The 18,998-nt window shown below is 41.4% G+C and overlaps 2 protein-coding genes across 5 annotated transcripts in view; both read right to left on the bottom strand.

Moving 5' to 3' along the window:
• Positions 1-1,304: 1,304 nt before the first annotated feature.
• Positions 1,305-10,888, bottom strand: LOC121303269. Of its 2 annotated transcripts, none has more exons than XM_041233855.1 (4): positions 8,477-10,888; positions 7,259-7,433; positions 5,884-6,290; positions 1,305-5,271 (listed from the first exon to the last, which is right to left on the bottom strand). In XM_041233855.1, exons 1-4 carry the CDS (start codon positions 9,593-9,595, stop codon positions 5,023-5,025), a joined length of 1,950 nt encoding a protein of 649 aa, XP_041089789.1. In that variant the 5' UTR covers positions 9,596-10,888; the 3' UTR covers positions 1,305-5,022. The 2 variants fall into 2 exon arrangements, with proteins under 2 accessions (XP_041089789.1, XP_041089788.1); XM_041233854.1 differs by having other exon boundaries at positions 5,827-6,290.
• Positions 10,889-13,427: 2,539 nt separating this feature from the next.
• LOC121303375 (polycomb protein SCMH1-like) overlaps positions 13,428-18,998 on the bottom strand; it is a 29,326-nt gene continuing 23,755 nt past the window's right edge. For 2 of the 3 annotated variants that reach the window (XM_041234036.1, XM_041234034.1), the window contains 4 exons: positions 17,489-17,677; positions 16,000-16,179; positions 15,275-15,411; positions 13,428-14,026 (listed from right to left, as the gene is read on the bottom strand). In XM_041234036.1, coding sequence (XP_041089970.1) covers positions 13,901-14,026; positions 15,275-15,411; positions 16,000-16,179; positions 17,489-17,677 — 632 coding nt within the window. In that variant the 3' untranslated portion in view covers positions 13,428-13,900. The remainder of the gene's footprint in view (positions 14,027-15,274; positions 15,412-15,999; positions 16,180-17,488; positions 17,678-18,998) is intronic. The other variant, XM_041234035.1, reaches the window with a different exon arrangement.

Below are 18,998 nucleotides of genomic sequence, written 5' to 3' on the forward strand. Positions count from 1 at the left end.
CTAAACCCGGACAACACTGCACTTTGTTTCAAGATAAACTGTATTTGCACCACTTGCACTAGAGCATGCACTGTGGACTGGTGATTGTGTTTGTGTTACGTGTGGGTGTAAAAAGATTGGGACTGTTATTTCTAGACCAACCCGTGGATTACAACGAAGCAATACACACTGCTGTACTGCGTGTTATCATTATTATTAACTGTGTTTTGTGTCATCAGACCATTGGATGTACAAATAAAACATTATTGCACCTGGATTATCACTGCTGCATTCCTGCGCCTGCACACTGTTAACTACTTTGACACATACTGACAGACTTGTTTAGCAAGGGAGTTACATAAAACACGCTCCTCAGATACAGCTTACACAAGTTCTCAACATACCTTTTAAAATGGCAATTTTACTGACAAAGGAGGTGTCACGTCAGCACAGTTATCTGTGACTGAGCTGGAATTAAAACACTGGGGGTTTTGAGTTTTGAAAAAAAAAGGGACCAGAGACTAGTCAATTAAAAATGCTGCAGGCGCATATAAATATTAAATCACATACCAGTGCAGTATCCGCATGTGATCCGGAAGCTTTTTAAATTATTTAAACAGCTATTTTGAAAGTGTAGTTCTGTCTCAGTTTCATTGAAATGATGGACAAGCTGGAGTTTGAGCTGTGCTGAGGTTGAAACAGTGAAGCCTTTATGACAGTAATCGAAGATAGTATAAAATGGAGTGTACAACATGTATAATGTAGCAGTATTGTCTAGGCTATATTTTAATAAATAATCTATGGCATGAGTTTCCTGACTCAATTCATGTGCTGTTCAGACTCTTAAAGTCTCTGTTTGTTTTTGTTTATAGCCTGGTAATTTTTTACATTTTTAGACACACATGGGTCTTTATCAAAGTCCATGGCTGTGTTCTCCTATAACTTTCACGAAAGCAACGTAAATTCATTGAAAAACTCTGAGTAGAGGGGTCATTATCCCACCGGTGCCCTCTCAAAGCTAACAGGACTTTAGTATCTTGAAACTCACTTTAAACAGCAAATAAATATCAAGCACCCTGAGTGATCCAGACTAGAATATAAACATTTAAACTTGCATTCATGCACATTTGTTTGGTTTATAATAGCTTTCAGCTCAGGACACTTCATTTTTGCCACAGTCGATACCCTAGCAGGTAATGACCACTGTGTTGGACATGAATGCTTCATTAAACTATTGAGTTGCTTGTTACTAGTTTTTGAACTCTTCTGTTTGCAGAGTGGTGCAATATGCCAATTCATTGTTGTTGTTTTCTAGAGCGATGAGACAAGTACTGTGATATGACTAAGATCATGTTTTGAATGATTCAGTCAGTCTAGTGGTCACAGTGTGAACAGTAATTGTCAGACAGAAATGCTACTATGGTGCCATCTACTGCAGAATAGCAGAAAAACAAGAGACAGGAATAGTAGATTTGCAGAAATGTTGTCTTGTTATTTAGCCTACCTTAACGTTATAATTGTTAATTAGCCCGTTCCTAATGCTAAATTACTGATAAGTTAGATATGTTATGAATTTGTACACTTCCCAGCAACTTTATTAAGCTCTATACCTAACACAGGGCTGGGCCACAGTTTGCACTGATCACCCTTGACATGGCATAGACTCTACAAGGTGCTGGAAGGTTTCTCCAGGGGTGTATATCCATTCAGTCATTATTTCATGGCTCAGAGAGGTAGGCAGACGATCGTGATGATGAAATCTTTGTTCAAGTTCATCCCAAGCATGCTCAATTCGGGTGACATCTTTGGATAGTGGCGGCCATGGACGGTGCCTGGAATCCCTGTCATGCTCCTCAAATCATCCACACACAGGTCTGACTCAGTGTGGATGGGGCATTATCATCCTGATAGACGCCATCACCACCAGGGTACAAATGCAACATTGCTGGGAGGACTTTACCACCAATGCTTACTGGTAGCTTCAGATGTCATTTTTAATATTCTCTTTCTATTTGAAGGCATTCACTGTCATTCTGAGTGGTTCTGGGTCCTGTTGCTCCAGTGTTGAGCTATGATCATGTTTCTCTAAATATGTCTTCTTTAAATAGATCCTAAGCGTCAACACTGAACACCCTTCTTATTTCCATTTGAATCATGACAATGTGACCTTTCAGTCTGCCAGCCCCACCCACTCTACATGTATACAGACAGAGAGTAGGTGTTCATATAAACTCACACCATTCATATAGATTGAAGTGCCTCTGATTTATATTCCTTTAAATTGTGCCTATGATGAGTCCCAGTGTCTTCATTGCCTGTGATGAAAAACCTTTGCAAGCCAGAAACAGCACTGTTTGTGATCAAGAAAGAATTAGTTTTGAGGCACATTACAAGAACATAGTCTTTATAGTCATGTGGGGTCCTGTATTAATCTTGTTGGTTACAGTAAATGCATTAGGATTTCAGTAATACCAAAGCACTCATGTGCAGTGGTTGACAGATTCTGTTTTTGCCATGTTAAAAAATATATATTCCTTTTAAATGTATCATTTACGGTATATGAGAATTCAATCACTGTTATACTGTAGATCTGTCAAAATTCTAGCACAGATGTCATCCCGTGCATAGAACGCACGGCACAATTCTAAAGTTAAAAAATCCAAACGTTTTATGTTTGATAGCAGTAGTTCAACCTCCATTTTTGTGATTTCTAACGAGTTCACATTTGTGTGTAGGGTGCCTCTTAGTATAGTATACAATTTGCTTGAGATAACATCTCATATACAGTAAGAGACACCCTACAACTTTTATAAAACACTATTAGTTAACAGTCCCATGAAAAACAACAACAGACCAAGTCAAATTGAAGAACTGGAAAACTATCAGAGGGAGATCATTTACAATTTATTTCCTTGTTTAATAGACTCTTTTGGGACCTAGAATGCTATGGTGTATGATTCTACTGGTTTTATTAAACTAAAGACGTTGTTCTCAGACATGAATTTTAAAGAGCCACATCTGTGGCCCCAAAACATGGCATGGGGCCACAGCAGGTCTGTTTTGAGAATGTCTTCTCAGCCCACACAGCGCTCTATATATTTTTACATTACATACTCAATGCATCATTTAAGAACAAATAAAACACTCCACAGCTGTGGACATGACATTGTTAGTGATATATGTAAAAACAAAATAAAATGTTTACAATTACCTTTACTGATGACTCATGTGAACTTGCATGCCTCTAACCAGGGCCATCAAGTCTGCTTCCAGCACATCTCAATTCAGCTTCCAGAATAACTCTGGTGACAAATGTATCCATTATGAAACACTATTAAAAAGCATCATTAGGCCTGATCAAAACATGGCGTGTATTTGAATTTTTTGTGCCCCCCGCTGGGATAGTCCAAATAGAAGTCACGAAAGGGGGGTTTCGCGGAAGCCTAGCTTCCAGTGAAACAAAAAACATCTATGTATGATAGAATCACCCCTGTATCTTACCATTTACCAAGTGATCCAAAAACAAAAAACAGGCATTGTTTTTTTTTTTTTTTTAACTGACTGGAAAGAATGGTCATTCTGATAAGCAGCTCGATAGGTAAAAGAATATGCAGGCTGCAAAACAAATAACACCAGGCCTTAGAGAACCCCTGAACTACAGTGTCTTGACTCAATACACCCTGCTGGGACAGAATCACAACGGCTATGTTCTTGTATAAAATAAATATACACAGGCACTGTTTATAGGCAGGTGCGAAAGCAAAGGCAGAAATGTTTTCAAAGGTTTTATATTAGCCAGAAACTACAGCAGAGTCTCTCTAGTCTGAATCCACTGGGATCATAATCAGTTCAGAACAGTGATTAGTTGGGAGTGCTGGAAGTGTTTCATGCACTTATCTCTGGATTATGATCTTGAGGTTTGGTTTCTACAGCTGCAATCAGCCTGTGTTCTATAATGACAGCAACATTAGGATTAGGGGTCGCACTGATGAGTCAACTGGAAGAGTGACCTCAGAATCTGGTAGTCCACTAATCATACACTTCAATTTCAAAGAAGCAGCAGTAACAGTTTTTTTTTTTTAGTGTGTCCAATTATTTTACCCCTGACTTTCTCCCCAATTTAGAACGTCCAATCTTTTTTTGTCCCCTCACAAAAGCAATTCCCCACACAGCTCAGGAGAACTGAAGGTTCAGCGGGTGTCCTTCGATCCCACGACAGAGCCAGCTTCCTCTTCTACACCCAGGAACTCCAGAGTGGATGTCAGCGAGCTACCGTCCCCTGGAGGACAAAGGCCGGTCCCGCAGGTTCTGCCTGGGCTGTTTTTGTGTGTTAAAGTGTGTACTAGCAGCGAACTAGCAATGTCAATATGTTAAATGTATTCAGCTGTTGGAGTTGAAACAGAAAGTAATAATGCGGTTTCCAAAGCTTGCAATCCAATCCATATAAATCACATTTTAGATGCAATTCTTTTTAAAAAGTTATGAAATTTAGTGCACAAAACAGCAGAGTGTTACACAGCAGTATACAGCACCAGACATTCTCAAATACATTATTTAGCAAGTAGTGAACCCCTAGTTTATAGATCAATTTGCACTACCACTGTGGAGATTAGCAAATCCACTGTACTCAAGACACTACTTTAACTGGTCATTCCTGCAATATGTTGCTTGTTGCTAATTTTATAGAATTGTTGACATAGTCCTCTCAGAAAATGAATCTTTACCTTTGGGTTGAAACATACATGTGTTTTATTTCACATCAGGGCTGAAAGTGCAGATTGCTATTTAAGAAATGTCACTTCCATTGCTAGGGATATGCTGCAGAGTTTCTGTTGTACTGCGATTGACTTACACTGTGGATATTAGCTTTCAATTGCTTTATGACTCTCAGCTTTGTATGACTTCTAAGTAACCATAGATTAAAAACACACAGGGACATATAAAACACTTTGCATACAAGAGAAATATATATGAATCATTTATATAAAATGTATAGTTTCTATGTCATCTATTTGAAATCCGTATAGGTTTCCCCAGCTCAGGCTACATGACCTTGCAGATCTTTGACGATGTGACTGTGGGCTGTTCCATGTGTGATGCTTCTTCTCTGGTCTCCGTCTCTCCCTTCTCCCCCTGGCTGTGTTTCTGGCTCCACCCCTCTCCAGTCTTCTCTCCACACTGCAGCTCAGCGAGGACTCTCTTCTGCTCTTTGAGTTCGTCTTGCAGTGCCCTCTCCTCCTGCAGCAGACAGTTGAGGCGATTCTGCAGCCTCACCACCTCACCGCTCCACTTCTGAGAGCAAAGAACAGGGCGAGTCAGTGAGCCAGGAGCAGGAACAACGTAGAGCGCAGGGTCAGGGTCATGGAAAAGAAGGGGAGATATTCTTAATTTTGGAGTAATTCCCTTTAACATGTTTGAAGTTGGTATTAATTCAATGGAATAAAACCACATTAAAGATGTGTACACAACACAAGACCAAGCATTCCCTCTGTTGCCCCTGCCTACACAATTATTGAGCACTAATCAATATTAACCCGACAGGGTTGTTTAATACAACCTGTCAAATACAGCAAATTTGTTACATTTAAAAATATATTTTTATTAGTATTCCAATGATGCATTTTGTTAATGGTTATTTACTATTACAGCTAGTCATGTCGTTTTCTCCTGATACCACTCAGGAGAAGCATAACGTTGACAACAATATAGCAACACCAGAGGCTTAGCTTTTCATGAGGCAGGTTTGGAACAAGTGAAAAAAAAAAACCAAAAAAAAAAACACTGTTTTGAATCTGTGGCACAAAAAAGAAAAAAAAAAACTCCCACCTCAACAGGTAAGAAATGTACCTCTGTTTTAGGTGGGGACCCCGAGTGTGGGAATGTTTTCTCTGGCTGTATAATCACCTGGCGGCACCACTCCTGTATGTCACTCCCTTTGAGGGGCCCCTGCAGGCTGCCGTCCCGTCGCAGGTACACCTCGCCCTGGTCCGTCTCGTAGAGCATGGGCTCTCTCTGTGGGGCCGGGCGGTGCACACTGAGCCTAACCACCTTCAGGAAGAGGCCGGTGGAGTCTCCCTTCAGCACGGGCAGGAAGCTGAGGGAGTAGGCCTCAGGGAACACTTGTGGGCGGAAGCCCTTGAAAGCGGAGTCCACCAGCAGCCTGGTCTGGTCCTCGTCACGGTAACCACACTCCACCCCACGCACCACTCCGTCGTCGTCCACTCCCACCAGCAGGCTGCCCCCCTCCCCGTTCAGGAAGGCGCAGGCATATTTCCGCAGGTGCTGATGGAACCCCATCCTCAGGTACTCCCCTACCAGAATGACAGTGTCAGTCACAGCACCATAAAATAAACATTTTTAGTTTTCCTATTGTACAATCAAAACTGCACTTTCTTTTTGTCCTTTTTGTTTTAATCTTAAATGTTTTGTTTTTTTGTTGTTCAATTGTTCTAGCTTTTTTTTATCTGGCTTTTTCAAATTTGACAATTATCAGATTCTGTATTGGATTGTTTTTCATTGAGTGGTTTAATTGTTCTTTCTTTTTTTGTGTATGAATCGCTTTGAGATTCTTGTGATGAAAGGCCCTATAGAAATGTGAATTGTTGTTGTTGTTGTTAATTTAGAGTGCCCAATTAGTAATTTATCACATTTTCTTAGCAATTTAAATGTAACCCAAATGCTGGGTCAGGAAGACTGGAGATCAACGGGATCTCTACATTTCCCCTGCTGAATCCTCAGCCTGGTCTCCGTCGTGAGACAGCAGCCTGACCAGCAGGAGGCGCTGTGCCATGATGAGGTGAGCTGGGTTTTATTTTGGGTCACGTGATGTCCCTTCAAACGTATTTTGAACCGATTTGCTTTCTTAATCAAACACTAATTACCAAAGAAAGTTGTTTCATTTTATCCTCACATCTTCATGGAGTTAACAAACAACGTACATTGATCTCACCTGATTCTATTTGAACCTGCACCTGCAAGTCCCACTAAGACTCGTGACTATATTAAAATACTAAGGAAAAACATAATAACTATAAACAGATATAACTAGAGTCCAACATTTCTCTCGTAAGCATAAAAGGAACAGATTTGACTTACTCGGGACACCGTTCTTTCCTCATACATTCGACACCCATTTAGTTGCCCATCATACCTTATGTGCCTTTCAAACAGGGCGCCTTGTGTAATTTCAAACCAGAACCCTGCCACGCATAAGGCATTATGGGCAACTACGAAGAGGTCTATTAGATCAATAAGAATATCCCAGTAATGGCCAGTGTACCTCCTCCGCGTTTGAACTCCATGTTGCGAGACTCACTGCCCACTTGCGCCCCGTAGAACAGCTTCTCGCGCCCCACAATTTCCTGCCTGCTGATGGAACTGTCAGATTGGGTGCCCATGACTCCTTCGCCCCCCAGCACTAGTTTCTTCTGGGGTAGGCAAGGGATGGATGGACGCTGCAGAGATTAAAACAGGACCCTCTGTATTTGTATTTTGGATACCTTTATAAAACAGCATGACGAAAAAGGCTGATGATCATGACACCCGCTGTTTGTAGAGAACAGTATAGAATAAGAAATGGCAAGGAATAGTTTAATGAGGTCATTAATAGTGTCCTGGTTAATTCTATTGAAAAAAATCAATAGGGGGTTTATTCACTGCCAGGTTGATTAGGTTGGTGCGAGCTGAGTGGTTTTGAAGCTTCCAGGCTGTACGCCAACTCAAAACACCAGGCTGGGTCAGACAGGAGAAGGTGAACCTTTGAAGCTACACTGCTGTTTGGCGAAAGGTATTGAGACTTTATTGCCAGGATGAGCTGAGCTATACCGAATCCCTCATTCTATATTGTGGAAGTAATGGTTCATCTGACCAAGTTTTTAAATCCAGCAGACATATAGGATTTAGGGTTCCAATCCTGCAACTCTTTGCACAGAGGATTTGTTAGGATTTTGAAAGTGTTTGTTTGACTGTTTGTAAAGTATGGCTGAGCTACCATTGCTGGTAACTTAGCAACAGCTCATTTTACTGAAATGGAGAAACTGAATAAGTTATAAATAAATAAGCCTCGTGGAACCCCCCCCCCGCCTCTCTGTGATTCAATCCAAAATTTACTATTTGAAAAACAGTGAATTTATATCCTTCTACAGTGAAATGCAGCATATGACAATTTACTGTGAGCATGGACTAACCATGAATTTTCAAAGTTTGAAATAACAAGGGAGGTCTGTATTTCCATTTGTTTAGCGTCCCCATTCAAAAAGCGGGCATCCTTATTTGCAAAACATGCCTGCCTGTCACCCTCTTACATGGCAAACACAATAACTGCCTTGAATCATACAATCCTGACCTCCTGCTGATGTTTCGGATTGCATTTGGCTAGTCTTCTAAACTCTCTTGTACACCAATGTGATTATGAGGACTCTGTGAATGGGCCGACGCTGGTTTTGTTAACGTGTCACAGTTAGAGTGCTTGGTGTATTGATGGCACAGCCACTCCTACCTCGGACTCTGTCGCTTGTCTCCGGACAGTCAGACTCTTCCCAGACGCTGCCAAGTCCTTCAGGAGGCCCTGCTTGGCCCTACGTGACGCGCTCTCTAGGCTCTGCAGTATGGTCCGAGAATCCTGCTCCGTCTGCAGGTGGATGATGGCGAAGAAGCGCTTCTGTCGTTTCACCACCTCGACGTCCTGCCTGGAGAGGCTCACGTCCAGCTCTGACAGCACCTCTCTCAGCATGCAGGACAGCGCAGAGCGAGGCAAATCCTGGTTCAGATTGGAAATAAACAGGGACAGCAGGGAGCCAGCCACACAACTAGGAGGGCCAGCCTCATTCCTGTGGGGGTCAGGTCCACTGCTTAGGAGGCTTGGCAACTCAGCCTGAGCGCTAAGGGGGGCAGCCCCGGGGCCTGCAGTCACCAATTCTGAGATAGGAGGCACAGATTCTGGGTTAGGAGAATGTGAATTTGGAGGGACCACATTAGGACTAGGTGGGACAGCATAGGGGCTAGGAGACTCAGTCCCATTGAAAGAGGCGGCTGAGTTTGGACTAGGGAACTGTCTAGGGAGCATAGTCTCAGGGCTCAAGGGCTTACTCCCAAGGGGGTCTTTTTTCCTAGAAGCAGAAGGGTCACTGATAAGGGCAACAAGCTTCATGAAAGAGGGACTGGGCTTGCTGCTGATAATACCAGACACACTACTGCAAACACTGCGCCTGTTCTTGCTGGGGTCAGGAGTCTTACTAGTGGGGACACTGTGTCTCTGGCTGGGAATACTGGCCTTCCTGCTGTATGCACTGGGCTTCTTGTTCATGAGAGGTTCACGATCAATGAGTCGTTTCATTGGCAGAAAGCTTGGCAGGGAAGTTCTGTGATCCTTCTCAAGAATATCCTGTGTTACGCCCACAAAACTGTAAAAAAAAAAAAAAAAACACATCACAAGATAATTACCTCTTTGCTTTCTGTCCTTAATAATGAACTGTGAACAGTTTTTTTTTTTTTTTTTAAGGATATAGTTTATACTTTTGAACTGAGATGGCATTTCAGTGTTCGTTCCTTTAAGTATGTTTGTAGCATTCTGGCAAGAATATAAAAATACACATCTTTGGCATTTAGCAAAACGCATACCTGTTGTGCCCTGACTGTCATTATATTAGCACGAAACATCCCCCGTTTAATAACCCAAAGAGCCATTTCTAAATTCCAGCAGAAATCCTCGCTCTGGAATTATTTCACAGAGTGCCCAGTGAGTGTCAGATTGAGTTTACGAACGCACCCAGTTATACAAAGCAACGATGTCACTGCATTGTAATGATGTCATTTCATAGCACAGTGTAGGGACATAGGGATACATTGTGCTACGTGGGTAACAGCAAAATAACCAATGAGAAACAGAACCCAGAACCCTGAAGGGGTGAAGTCGTGGATGATTATTGTTGCGTTGCCCATGTAGAGCTGCCGTTTACAGGCATACACAGCTGGGGAACCCATCCAGCCAAATAACTGCTAATATGTTTCCTGCTAAGAAGCTGGCTGTTTAACAGCTCCTTCAGATCACAATCCTGCAGAAACAATCTTACCTTGCCCTTTCAGTGACAAGACTATATCGATCTTCCCTTAACCCCTATAATTGTTTAACAGGGGAAGCTGTTCTTCAAAAGACATCTCGTTCCCATCAATGACAGACCGAAAGGGATCACCCCAATGCACGCATTTCAGGGTTCAGTTTTAGATGCAGATCAGTCCTGTTGCATGTGAGCTATAGAATCACGAGCTTTCAAAAACACCTAGCAACCATTATGACATCAGTGTGATGTAAACCTTTTCTTTATGACTTTATGTTAAATAGCAAATTCTGCAAAAACCTTTGTATAAATCTAATTTTCTAGGTATTTTTAGGCAGTTTTTACATTGCCTAGCAACAGAGCTGCTGCCGTTTAATTTATTTATTCCCTATCCATCATTTTTATCCCTACTCAAATACTGTTCAGTATAATTTTTTTTTTTTTCAAATAAACAATGTGTGTATTTTCTTTTAGTGCCATTTTTCAACTTAAACCCCAAAAAAGAAAAAAAAAAAAAAATCTTACACCTTATCTCTTGCCCACCACCCATTTAGAGCCCTGCGGGGGGGTGGTGGGCTGGGGGGGTGGTGGTGAAGGTAAACCAGGGACTTCCCATTTCTGCAGGTGTGATGGGGGTAGGGCTGCGGGGATTAATCTGAGAATACAGCACGGAATAATAATGTTAGTGCCTTCAGGCAAGCTGTTCTACACTAACTCATCTTCAGCTCAGGGAGAATAACTAACAGTCCACGGTATAGCCCAGGTTATTTATTTTTCTAAAATTGTTTCACAATTGTAATTCCATTATCGGCACAATTTGATTAACTGGACAACCTCTGGTCCCAATTAGTCCGGATTTACACTCTTGATATATATATATATATATATATATATATATATATATATATATATATATATATATATATACACACACACTCATTTATATATATATAATCTTATTGGCTTCTAATGTTTAGAATAGAATACAATAAAACAGGAATTTATAAAAACGCATGAAACGCCTAAAAGCCCTGTACATATAATAATAAAAACTAAAATGCCTTGTTAAACAGTATTTTTTCAATAGATTTTAAAATGGGCACCGATGCCGAGTCGCTGCTATGTTTCAGCAGAGGATTCCACAAGCAGGGAGCCCGGTACCCGAATGCCCTCCCTGACTCCCAGTTTAGAGAAGAGCTTTCCAAGTCAACATCCCTGCTGGAGAAGAGCAGGGCTAATGAAGGCTGGATTTATCGCTAATAGATGACACAATATCATCATTATTCAGAACCCAGAACATACAATGATGCAGTCGAACACCCCCATGGGAAGTAACTGGAGATGAGCTGATTTTTCCAAATTCAATATTGATCTGGGTGTGCTCTCAGAATGCTCTATCCACTCCATTTCTTGTAACACCCCCCCCCTTATTTGTATTGGACACCCTTGTTTGTACTTGCAGTCTTTCAAGAAGATAATGCAATGCTGGTATTGTCCCCGATTGGTTTAGGGGTTCATCTGACAGATTTCGGTTGTCTTTCTTGGTCCTTGGATCTCAATCCAATCCACAATCCTCCCACACCAAGTCCAGGCTGGCACTGCAGATGAAAGGCGTGCCAACCCCATGTGACCAGAGAGTGTGGCATTGATTTGGTCTCTCCATGCACAGCAGTGATTACAGTATCTCTATATGCCCTTGACAGCTGTTTATTTGATCTCACTTTCCGATAACTTTTTGGAAAAGTAATAGCAGCTAACAAAATAGTCCCAGAAATTCTCTCTGCCTTGAACATCCATTCATTAATGTGTAGTTTTTAAAGAAACACATTTTAGTAAATATGGATTTTCATTTCAAAACATGGTATCTGGTACTACTCTAGGTTAAAGAAGCCATGCTTTTAGACTGCATTGCACTTCCTGGGTCATTTCACCTGGAAGACACTGTTGGGTTGAAATGACTAATGAAGTAAAGCAGTAACTTCCTGGAAGGCAAGACAAGCAATTTTAAGCTGAGGGAACATGAAGCCACTTCGTGGCTTGGAACTTGGTTTCTGGAGACTGGGTTTCAGGCCACTGCATGACACACCAAGGGAGTCTTGGGTTTTGATACAGCACAGTTGGCTCAAACTAGGTCTCCTGGAACCAGGTTGCAAGGCACAGTTCCTGAAAAGTGGCTTTGTTTTCCCTCAGCTTTAGAAAACAGTTATAGAGAAAGAAGAAAGTTTTTATAGAAATCAACCAACACAACATTACACTTTACAATGCCACTGCAATGCAGATTTTAAAATCTCAGCACCCACATCATGAATCTCCATCTGTGGAGGATCTGAGCGGATTTAGTACTCCCTCTTATTTTACTATTTGACTAACACATAAAAAAGCTGAAATATTGAACTGACAGCATTTTCACAGAAAACAGCATATACCCAAGTGGAAGCTCAGACAGCTACTTGCTCTGTTATACAGTACGTCTGGCAAAAGCAGATTGCCACTGCATAAACTGGACTTCATATATTTAATGCTGATGTGCTTCCACAGTATACCAATCCAGCTGCACCCCATGACCTCATCATTAAACATGTAACAGGTAAGAAATGAACTCTAGTCTGCGAGAAATGCACACCATTAAAAAACGATTGCTATTGAAGCCTGGTTGCCTACATGGTTTGCACTTCAAATTATCACTGAAATTTAATTAAATCGAGTTTCAATCTCAATTTCCTGTGTAAAACAAATACATCAAAATAAATCACGTTACTTGAAAATCTGTTTTAAAATTAAAAAAAATAAAATGTGTGTAGCGGAATATTATTTTGGTCTTCACTCAGGTGTAATGTAAGGTGTAACCAGTTCCCTTCTCCTCTCCCCCTTTTTATTTTCCCATTTTGGATCGATACAATGCTGTACAACAAAAACAAACTGCACCGTTTTTTCCTGGTATTATCACTTCCTGTATGACCGAAGTTCAGTGCAGGAAGTGATTTCGCACCAGGAAGCAGCAGTACCTTTTACTATAGTGTTGTCTTATTCCTGCATATTGACTGTTGAAGTAAGAAATGCAATGCAAAAATCTCTATATCTGTAACAGATAAAAAGGGGGGGAGGGGGCAGTGATAAGATGGCTAGTGTGAACCGGCCACCCTGTCACTGCAAGCGAGAGTCTTAACCACAATGCAAAAGAGCCAGGCTCGTTTTAACCTCATCTCATCTCGCCGCCCGGAGACAGAATCCGTCAGCCAGTCACATCACTGCCCATTACATGAATACACTTTTAAAAAGCTTGGTTAGAGCTATTTTAACATTACAAGGGCTTTATATATGTGCTCTCTAACCTCTCCTCCCCAACGGGACAGTATTTAGCAGCCTGCCTCATGCGGAGTAAAGCAGCTAGTGTTTACCGGTTTTATTTTATTTGGATTAACAGTCTTACAGGAAAAATATGCATCAGTGCTGTACAATGTGTTAATAAACAACCTTGATCTTTAAATAGTAATAAAAAAACAGTGATAAACACAGCGCTGACGCCCATCTGTGGAATCCTTATAAAAAAATGTCAACCCCCCCCCCCCCCCCCAAAAAAACAATACAACAAATTATTATTATTATTTTTTTTTTTTTTTAAAAAGGACTGGGTCGAGCTCTTCTGTACCCACAATCCCGCAGGGCCGGCGTGCTACAAAATCCCTAAATATGTCCTTGGTTCAGAGACAAACAGAAAGCGGACGGCAGGGTCTTGCTCTGAGTTTGGCTGTGACAGTCTTACGTGGCAAACAGTTTTCTTCTCCTTTTTGTAATTGTCCCAGCATTTTGATTTGATTGTTGTTGTTTTTTTTTTTTTTGGAAAGGTATGAAAGTCTTGTGTTCTCTCAGAACTTGCCCTGCTTGATTCTGTCTATGTGGTAGGTGAGTTTGAGGGCTGGGCCTAGCTTCAGGCCCATATATTTCATCATCATGTCGCTGCGTAGCAGCAGTAGAGCTTTGCCGTCAATCTCCTGCAAAACAAACCGACACGCCGTCATGAAGCGGGAAGACAAAGCAGATGCTAAGACAGAGAGAGATAGGAGGATGAACTTCCACTGCGGTCCTCAGGAGGCACTACACGCCCCTAATTTACATGAACCTCATTAAGTAGCTTCAAAAGTCATCTTCATTTCTTTTTTCTATATTTAAAATCACATTTCCCCACCTATTGTGTTTGCTATCACTTTGAGAGGTTGTGGATCCTCCTGCTCTGATACTGAGCTCCAATCATTTGAGCTGCTTTGCACCTTTCTGGAGAATCTGAAGTGCCGAGACCAAAAACCTTCCTCCTCCAAACCATGTGACACTGTGACCTGTCAGCTCTGCCAGCCCCGCTTACTCTATATTGATACAGACAGAGAGCAGGCTGTGCTGGTGGAGTCAACAGGCCACACTGTCACATGATTTGAATTAAATGAGGAAGGCTGTTTGTTTTGGAACTTAAGATTCTTCAGGTGAGCTCAAAGCCAGGTAAAGGGCAGGTTTAGAGAACAGTTACAGTAACAGACCCACTCAGAATGATTGTAAACGCCACATAACAGTAAGGAAAACTGGCTATTAACTCTTTAAAGTAAACAACAATTCCAGTAAATCTTACATAACATGAAATACTATTATTTTACAGGTCTCACATTTTCCTACATAAACAGACAGGAAATGGTAAATGTGTATTACATTTTTTGAATGGGATTTCTTCCCCCCTACTGTATCGGATAATGAGCTGAATTCACTGATACTGCAATGCTGAGGCCTCCCTCTATTCTACTTCAAGAGATCACATAAGCGAAGTGAGAGGCACTAGAAAACGCGATTAGAAAAGCAGCCAATGGGCTACTTTGACCTCCTTCTCAGTAACCCCAGCACTAGGTTCCAATGTTTTCAGTGTCTCTTTCTGTGAGCTCTGAAGTGCAGCGATCAGTAGATTTAGTTCATTACCACTGGCAAAAAATATTATAAAAACAAATCCAAAACACATTCCTCATAATTAATGTGAGACTTACTCATGATGGCAGTACATAATAGGTTAAGATTTAACGGGATTATTTTGTTGGCTCTATGTAATTTAACTAGCATCCACCCAGATTACTAATTCTATCATTTTTACTGCCAACGAAAGACGAATCTGGCTCATTTTCTATAAACGGTGCGCTCCTTGTATTAAGAATGGAGTGTTAGTGACAGTTTGAATCCTAGCTCAGAGCGGACAGTGAAAAACGTACGTGTTTCCGGAAGAGGTCTGCATGCGGCCCGAGCTGGGGGTCAGTGTCCCGTACGAACTGCATGACGTCCTCCACCGTCCAGAGATTGGGGTCCCTGCTGCTGGAGCGAGGGCTGGACCCCAGGAACCGCTCCGAACCTGGGAGGGGTGGCAGCGTTACTCGCTAAAGCACTTCAATGACAGGAGGATGCCATGAGCTAAACCTTGATCTAACCATGCTGAATCTGAAATTGTTTCTAATTCGGAATGTATCCAAGTGGGTTATAATTCTGTTACTGACTGCATGGAACTCATTTCTGGATAGAAGTGAGGGTTAGCACTTTGTCCCACAACCCCGTTCTAGTGAAAAAAAACAAACAGTATTTTGGACAACCTGTAACAGAGCCAGATAAACAGGGTTGCCAGAAAGAAAAGCATTACAGCAGGAAATCAGAGTGGAAATAAATACATCAAACAATTTCAAATTAAAGTTTAAAAAACAAGCAAAGAAAAATATCTTCCACGAAGAAAAATGTTGATAACCAGTGATAATCCTGCTAATGCTCAGTGAGGTATGCAATAACAGAGAAAACGGCCAACAATATATCTTAGTGTGACAAGTCTAGTTAGATCAAGGGCCAATATCTTAGTCTAACAAGTCTCATTAGATCTGAAGCCGTGCTGGACAAAGACAGTCGCACTGGCTGGAATGCAAGCTGTAGGTTTGCCGGGGGTGGGGGAACTCACCTCCCGAGCTCAGTCTCCGCAGCGTGGCTGAAGGGCTGCCGCTCTGGTTCAGTGATCTGAAGGGTGACCGGAAGCTCCTGGCAGGACTGGCCTGATTCACAGTGGTCAGCGCAGAGTCCAGACTGTCCATCCGGTGCTCAGGGGGCCCTGGGAAACCGTTCTCTAGCAGGAATGGTTCTGCTGAGAGAGAGAGAGAGAGAGAGAGAGAGAGAGAGAGAGAGAGAGAGAGAGAGAGAGAGAGAGAGACTTAATTAACTGCCAGCAACATCAGTGTCCTGCAACTTCATGAGCCACCAGGGCTAGGAATGTATTGATTAACTACAGGGTACCCTCTAGAGGTCAAGTGGTTAAAGCTAATTTTAAAACAGGAGCATCATAAGACACTAAACAGTGTAGAAAATGATAGAGTTTGGTAAGAAAATATTAAACTGTTCACTCGTCGAGCTCAAATCAGAGGATTCTCAAATGTGCCGATTAATCTAGCCATGCATTGCTTTGATCATTTTAAAGCATGTTTCAAAGGCTTTCGATATAAGATAATAAAATTGACTTAAGCCATTGAAATAAGAGGTCAAGTAACACACATTACTTGAGCCAGAATGACTTCTTCAAGCATTCAGACAGTAGAAAAAGACTTCCAAATAATAATAATTAAAAAAAACAAGGCTGCTTATCAGATATGGCACAATACAAGTGATTTTCCTCACTGTAAAGTCTTAATGGCAACAACACTTAGTAACTCTGCAGAGAGTGTTGATCTCACACTCAGAATGTCTATGACAAAGCATTCTAAATGTTTAAACCACAACACAATCTACATAAACAGATTAGATACATTAATTAAGCTTTCCATCTGCATTTTTATTTAGATTGAATTACTTCTTAAGTGTTCAGTGGCTACCTCTAATCATGTTAAGTGTGCAAATGTAATAGAACACTGCATTGCATTGCCATTCAGCCCATCTATGGGCATCTGGTTCCCAGTAGCTGACTGATCTCAATACCTTGTCAAGCTGGGTGTTAATGGATCCAAGTTATGCAGCATCAATAACATGACTAGGAAATCCATTCCATGGCTTCATATTATATCCATAACTGCAGACGGTTCGGTTCTTTATTTTAGTATTGAAGCTTTTAAACTGCTTTTGGCAGGTGCCACGATCAACACGTGGCGATTGGTATAAAATATTTCCCCACTCAAAATTGCAAAAGGACCTTTTTCCTACTGTGTCCGTTTTGTAATGGGAGCGCCATCATTAAATAACTTCAGTGTTCAGTAATTTATTTAGCATTTAGAGATGCAATGAAAAAGAGACCTGTTCAGAGATGACACTTGCATTAAAAGATGGCCTTAAAATAAGCGATTTAATACACATGAAAAAAAAACAGGATATACCAGCTATGGTATTTCCACTAATGATGAAACAGCTTCCACTGCTGATATTTCAATGCTGCCTGTCGCTTGTAGTGGTGCTTGCTGCAGACTCACCTGGGAGGTATGCGCCGCTGTCGTACTCCAGGGGGCAGTGCAGCGCGGCACTGCTGGGGGTGAAGGGCTGGTTTCCAAACAGGTTGTCGCTGCGCAGGTTGTGACACAGCTTCTCCAGGAAGCGCAGGACATAGGTCACGCTGTTCACCGCGGGCAGGGTCAGAGTGTGCTGCTCATGCTCAAACGAGGCTGGAACACGAGAGCAACGGGACCCAGCAGCTCAGTACAAAGTATCGGTCAAACCCTTCAAACCAGGTGAAGGCAGACCGCTCTGCAATTCACCTTAATACTGCCACATCTGCTGTGAACCAACTTCTAAGGCTGCGTTTTATTTTCAGTTATCACAGATTTCCAAGAAATGTACCCAATGCTGTGTAATATGTATTTCCCTGTGAAAATTAACATTTCTGAAAGAAGTGTAAATATACATATTTTTTATCGTGTAAAAATAAATATAGCAAATGTTTACCTTATTGATGCACTACCTGTTACACTGCATTTAGGAACCTGGCAGCCGGTTTAGTTTGCTTCTGGAAAATGATTGAACACACTGCACAAAATGGCACGGTTTCTTTAAAATGTCTAACACGAAAAAGACACCAGCTGCATCGAAGACTGTAAATAATTCTGCCAATCGCTCTGTCCAGGACATGAAGGGGACCGCTCACGTCTGTTGTTATTTTTTCTTCATTTTTTTTCAAAACGTTTAATCATTTATAGTCCCTTGATACACTGCAAATCAAATTTCAAATGAAAGTATAAAGAGGACTGAATACAGTCAGCCTTTTCATTAAAGAAGTGTAAGATAATTTAAACGCTGCACAAAAGGTTTGAATGTTTTATCTACTAAACAGAGATTAACAGCCTCTGTGTAAATGAAATACTGAAATTCCTTAATTGTACTGCCTAATGCTGGAGTGGGGTTTTTAATTGAAACCACTGCTGTTCCAGCTGGTATTGAAATGTTCAATAAAATACCAAGACAGAAACTTACAGCTGCCCAAAGTGCTTTCATGTTAATGCAATGCCTGAGAATAAGTAGACACTCTCTTATAGTGGTACTAACAATACATTTTGAAATATATTAAGAACTAGTAAGGCTATGTTAAAGTGTACTTAGCTACAAATTCTGTTCAAAGTGTTTGAACCCCTTGCTTACCAAGTATGTTGGTATGAGTGGGGTATAACAGGTAACATTGTTGAATACTTTGAGCCTGGTTTGTGGGCTATGGAGGGGCCTGTGATTTGCCCTTGGAGGGTAACATGGGCATTTTTAAATGTTGCCAGTGATTTAGATCCAACTACATCACCTGGTCGGCTATTCCATGCATTTATAACTCTGTGTAAAAAAGTGCTTCCTACCTTCTGTTGTAACCTTGCTTGTACGCCGCTTTCATTCATGCGCTCTTGTTGTTCTCACTGTGCTGAATGTGAAGTCCTGTCTTGGGTTAACTATCTCTACCTCTCATGATTTGTAAAGTGCGCTTTGCTTTATAAGCAGTGCTCTGTG

This window comes from Polyodon spathula, chromosome 32 (genome assembly GCF_017654505.1).
Source record: "Polyodon spathula isolate WHYD16114869_AA chromosome 32, ASM1765450v1, whole genome shotgun sequence".
In the NCBI taxonomy this organism is placed as follows: domain Eukaryota; kingdom Metazoa; phylum Chordata; class Actinopteri; order Acipenseriformes; family Polyodontidae; genus Polyodon; species Polyodon spathula.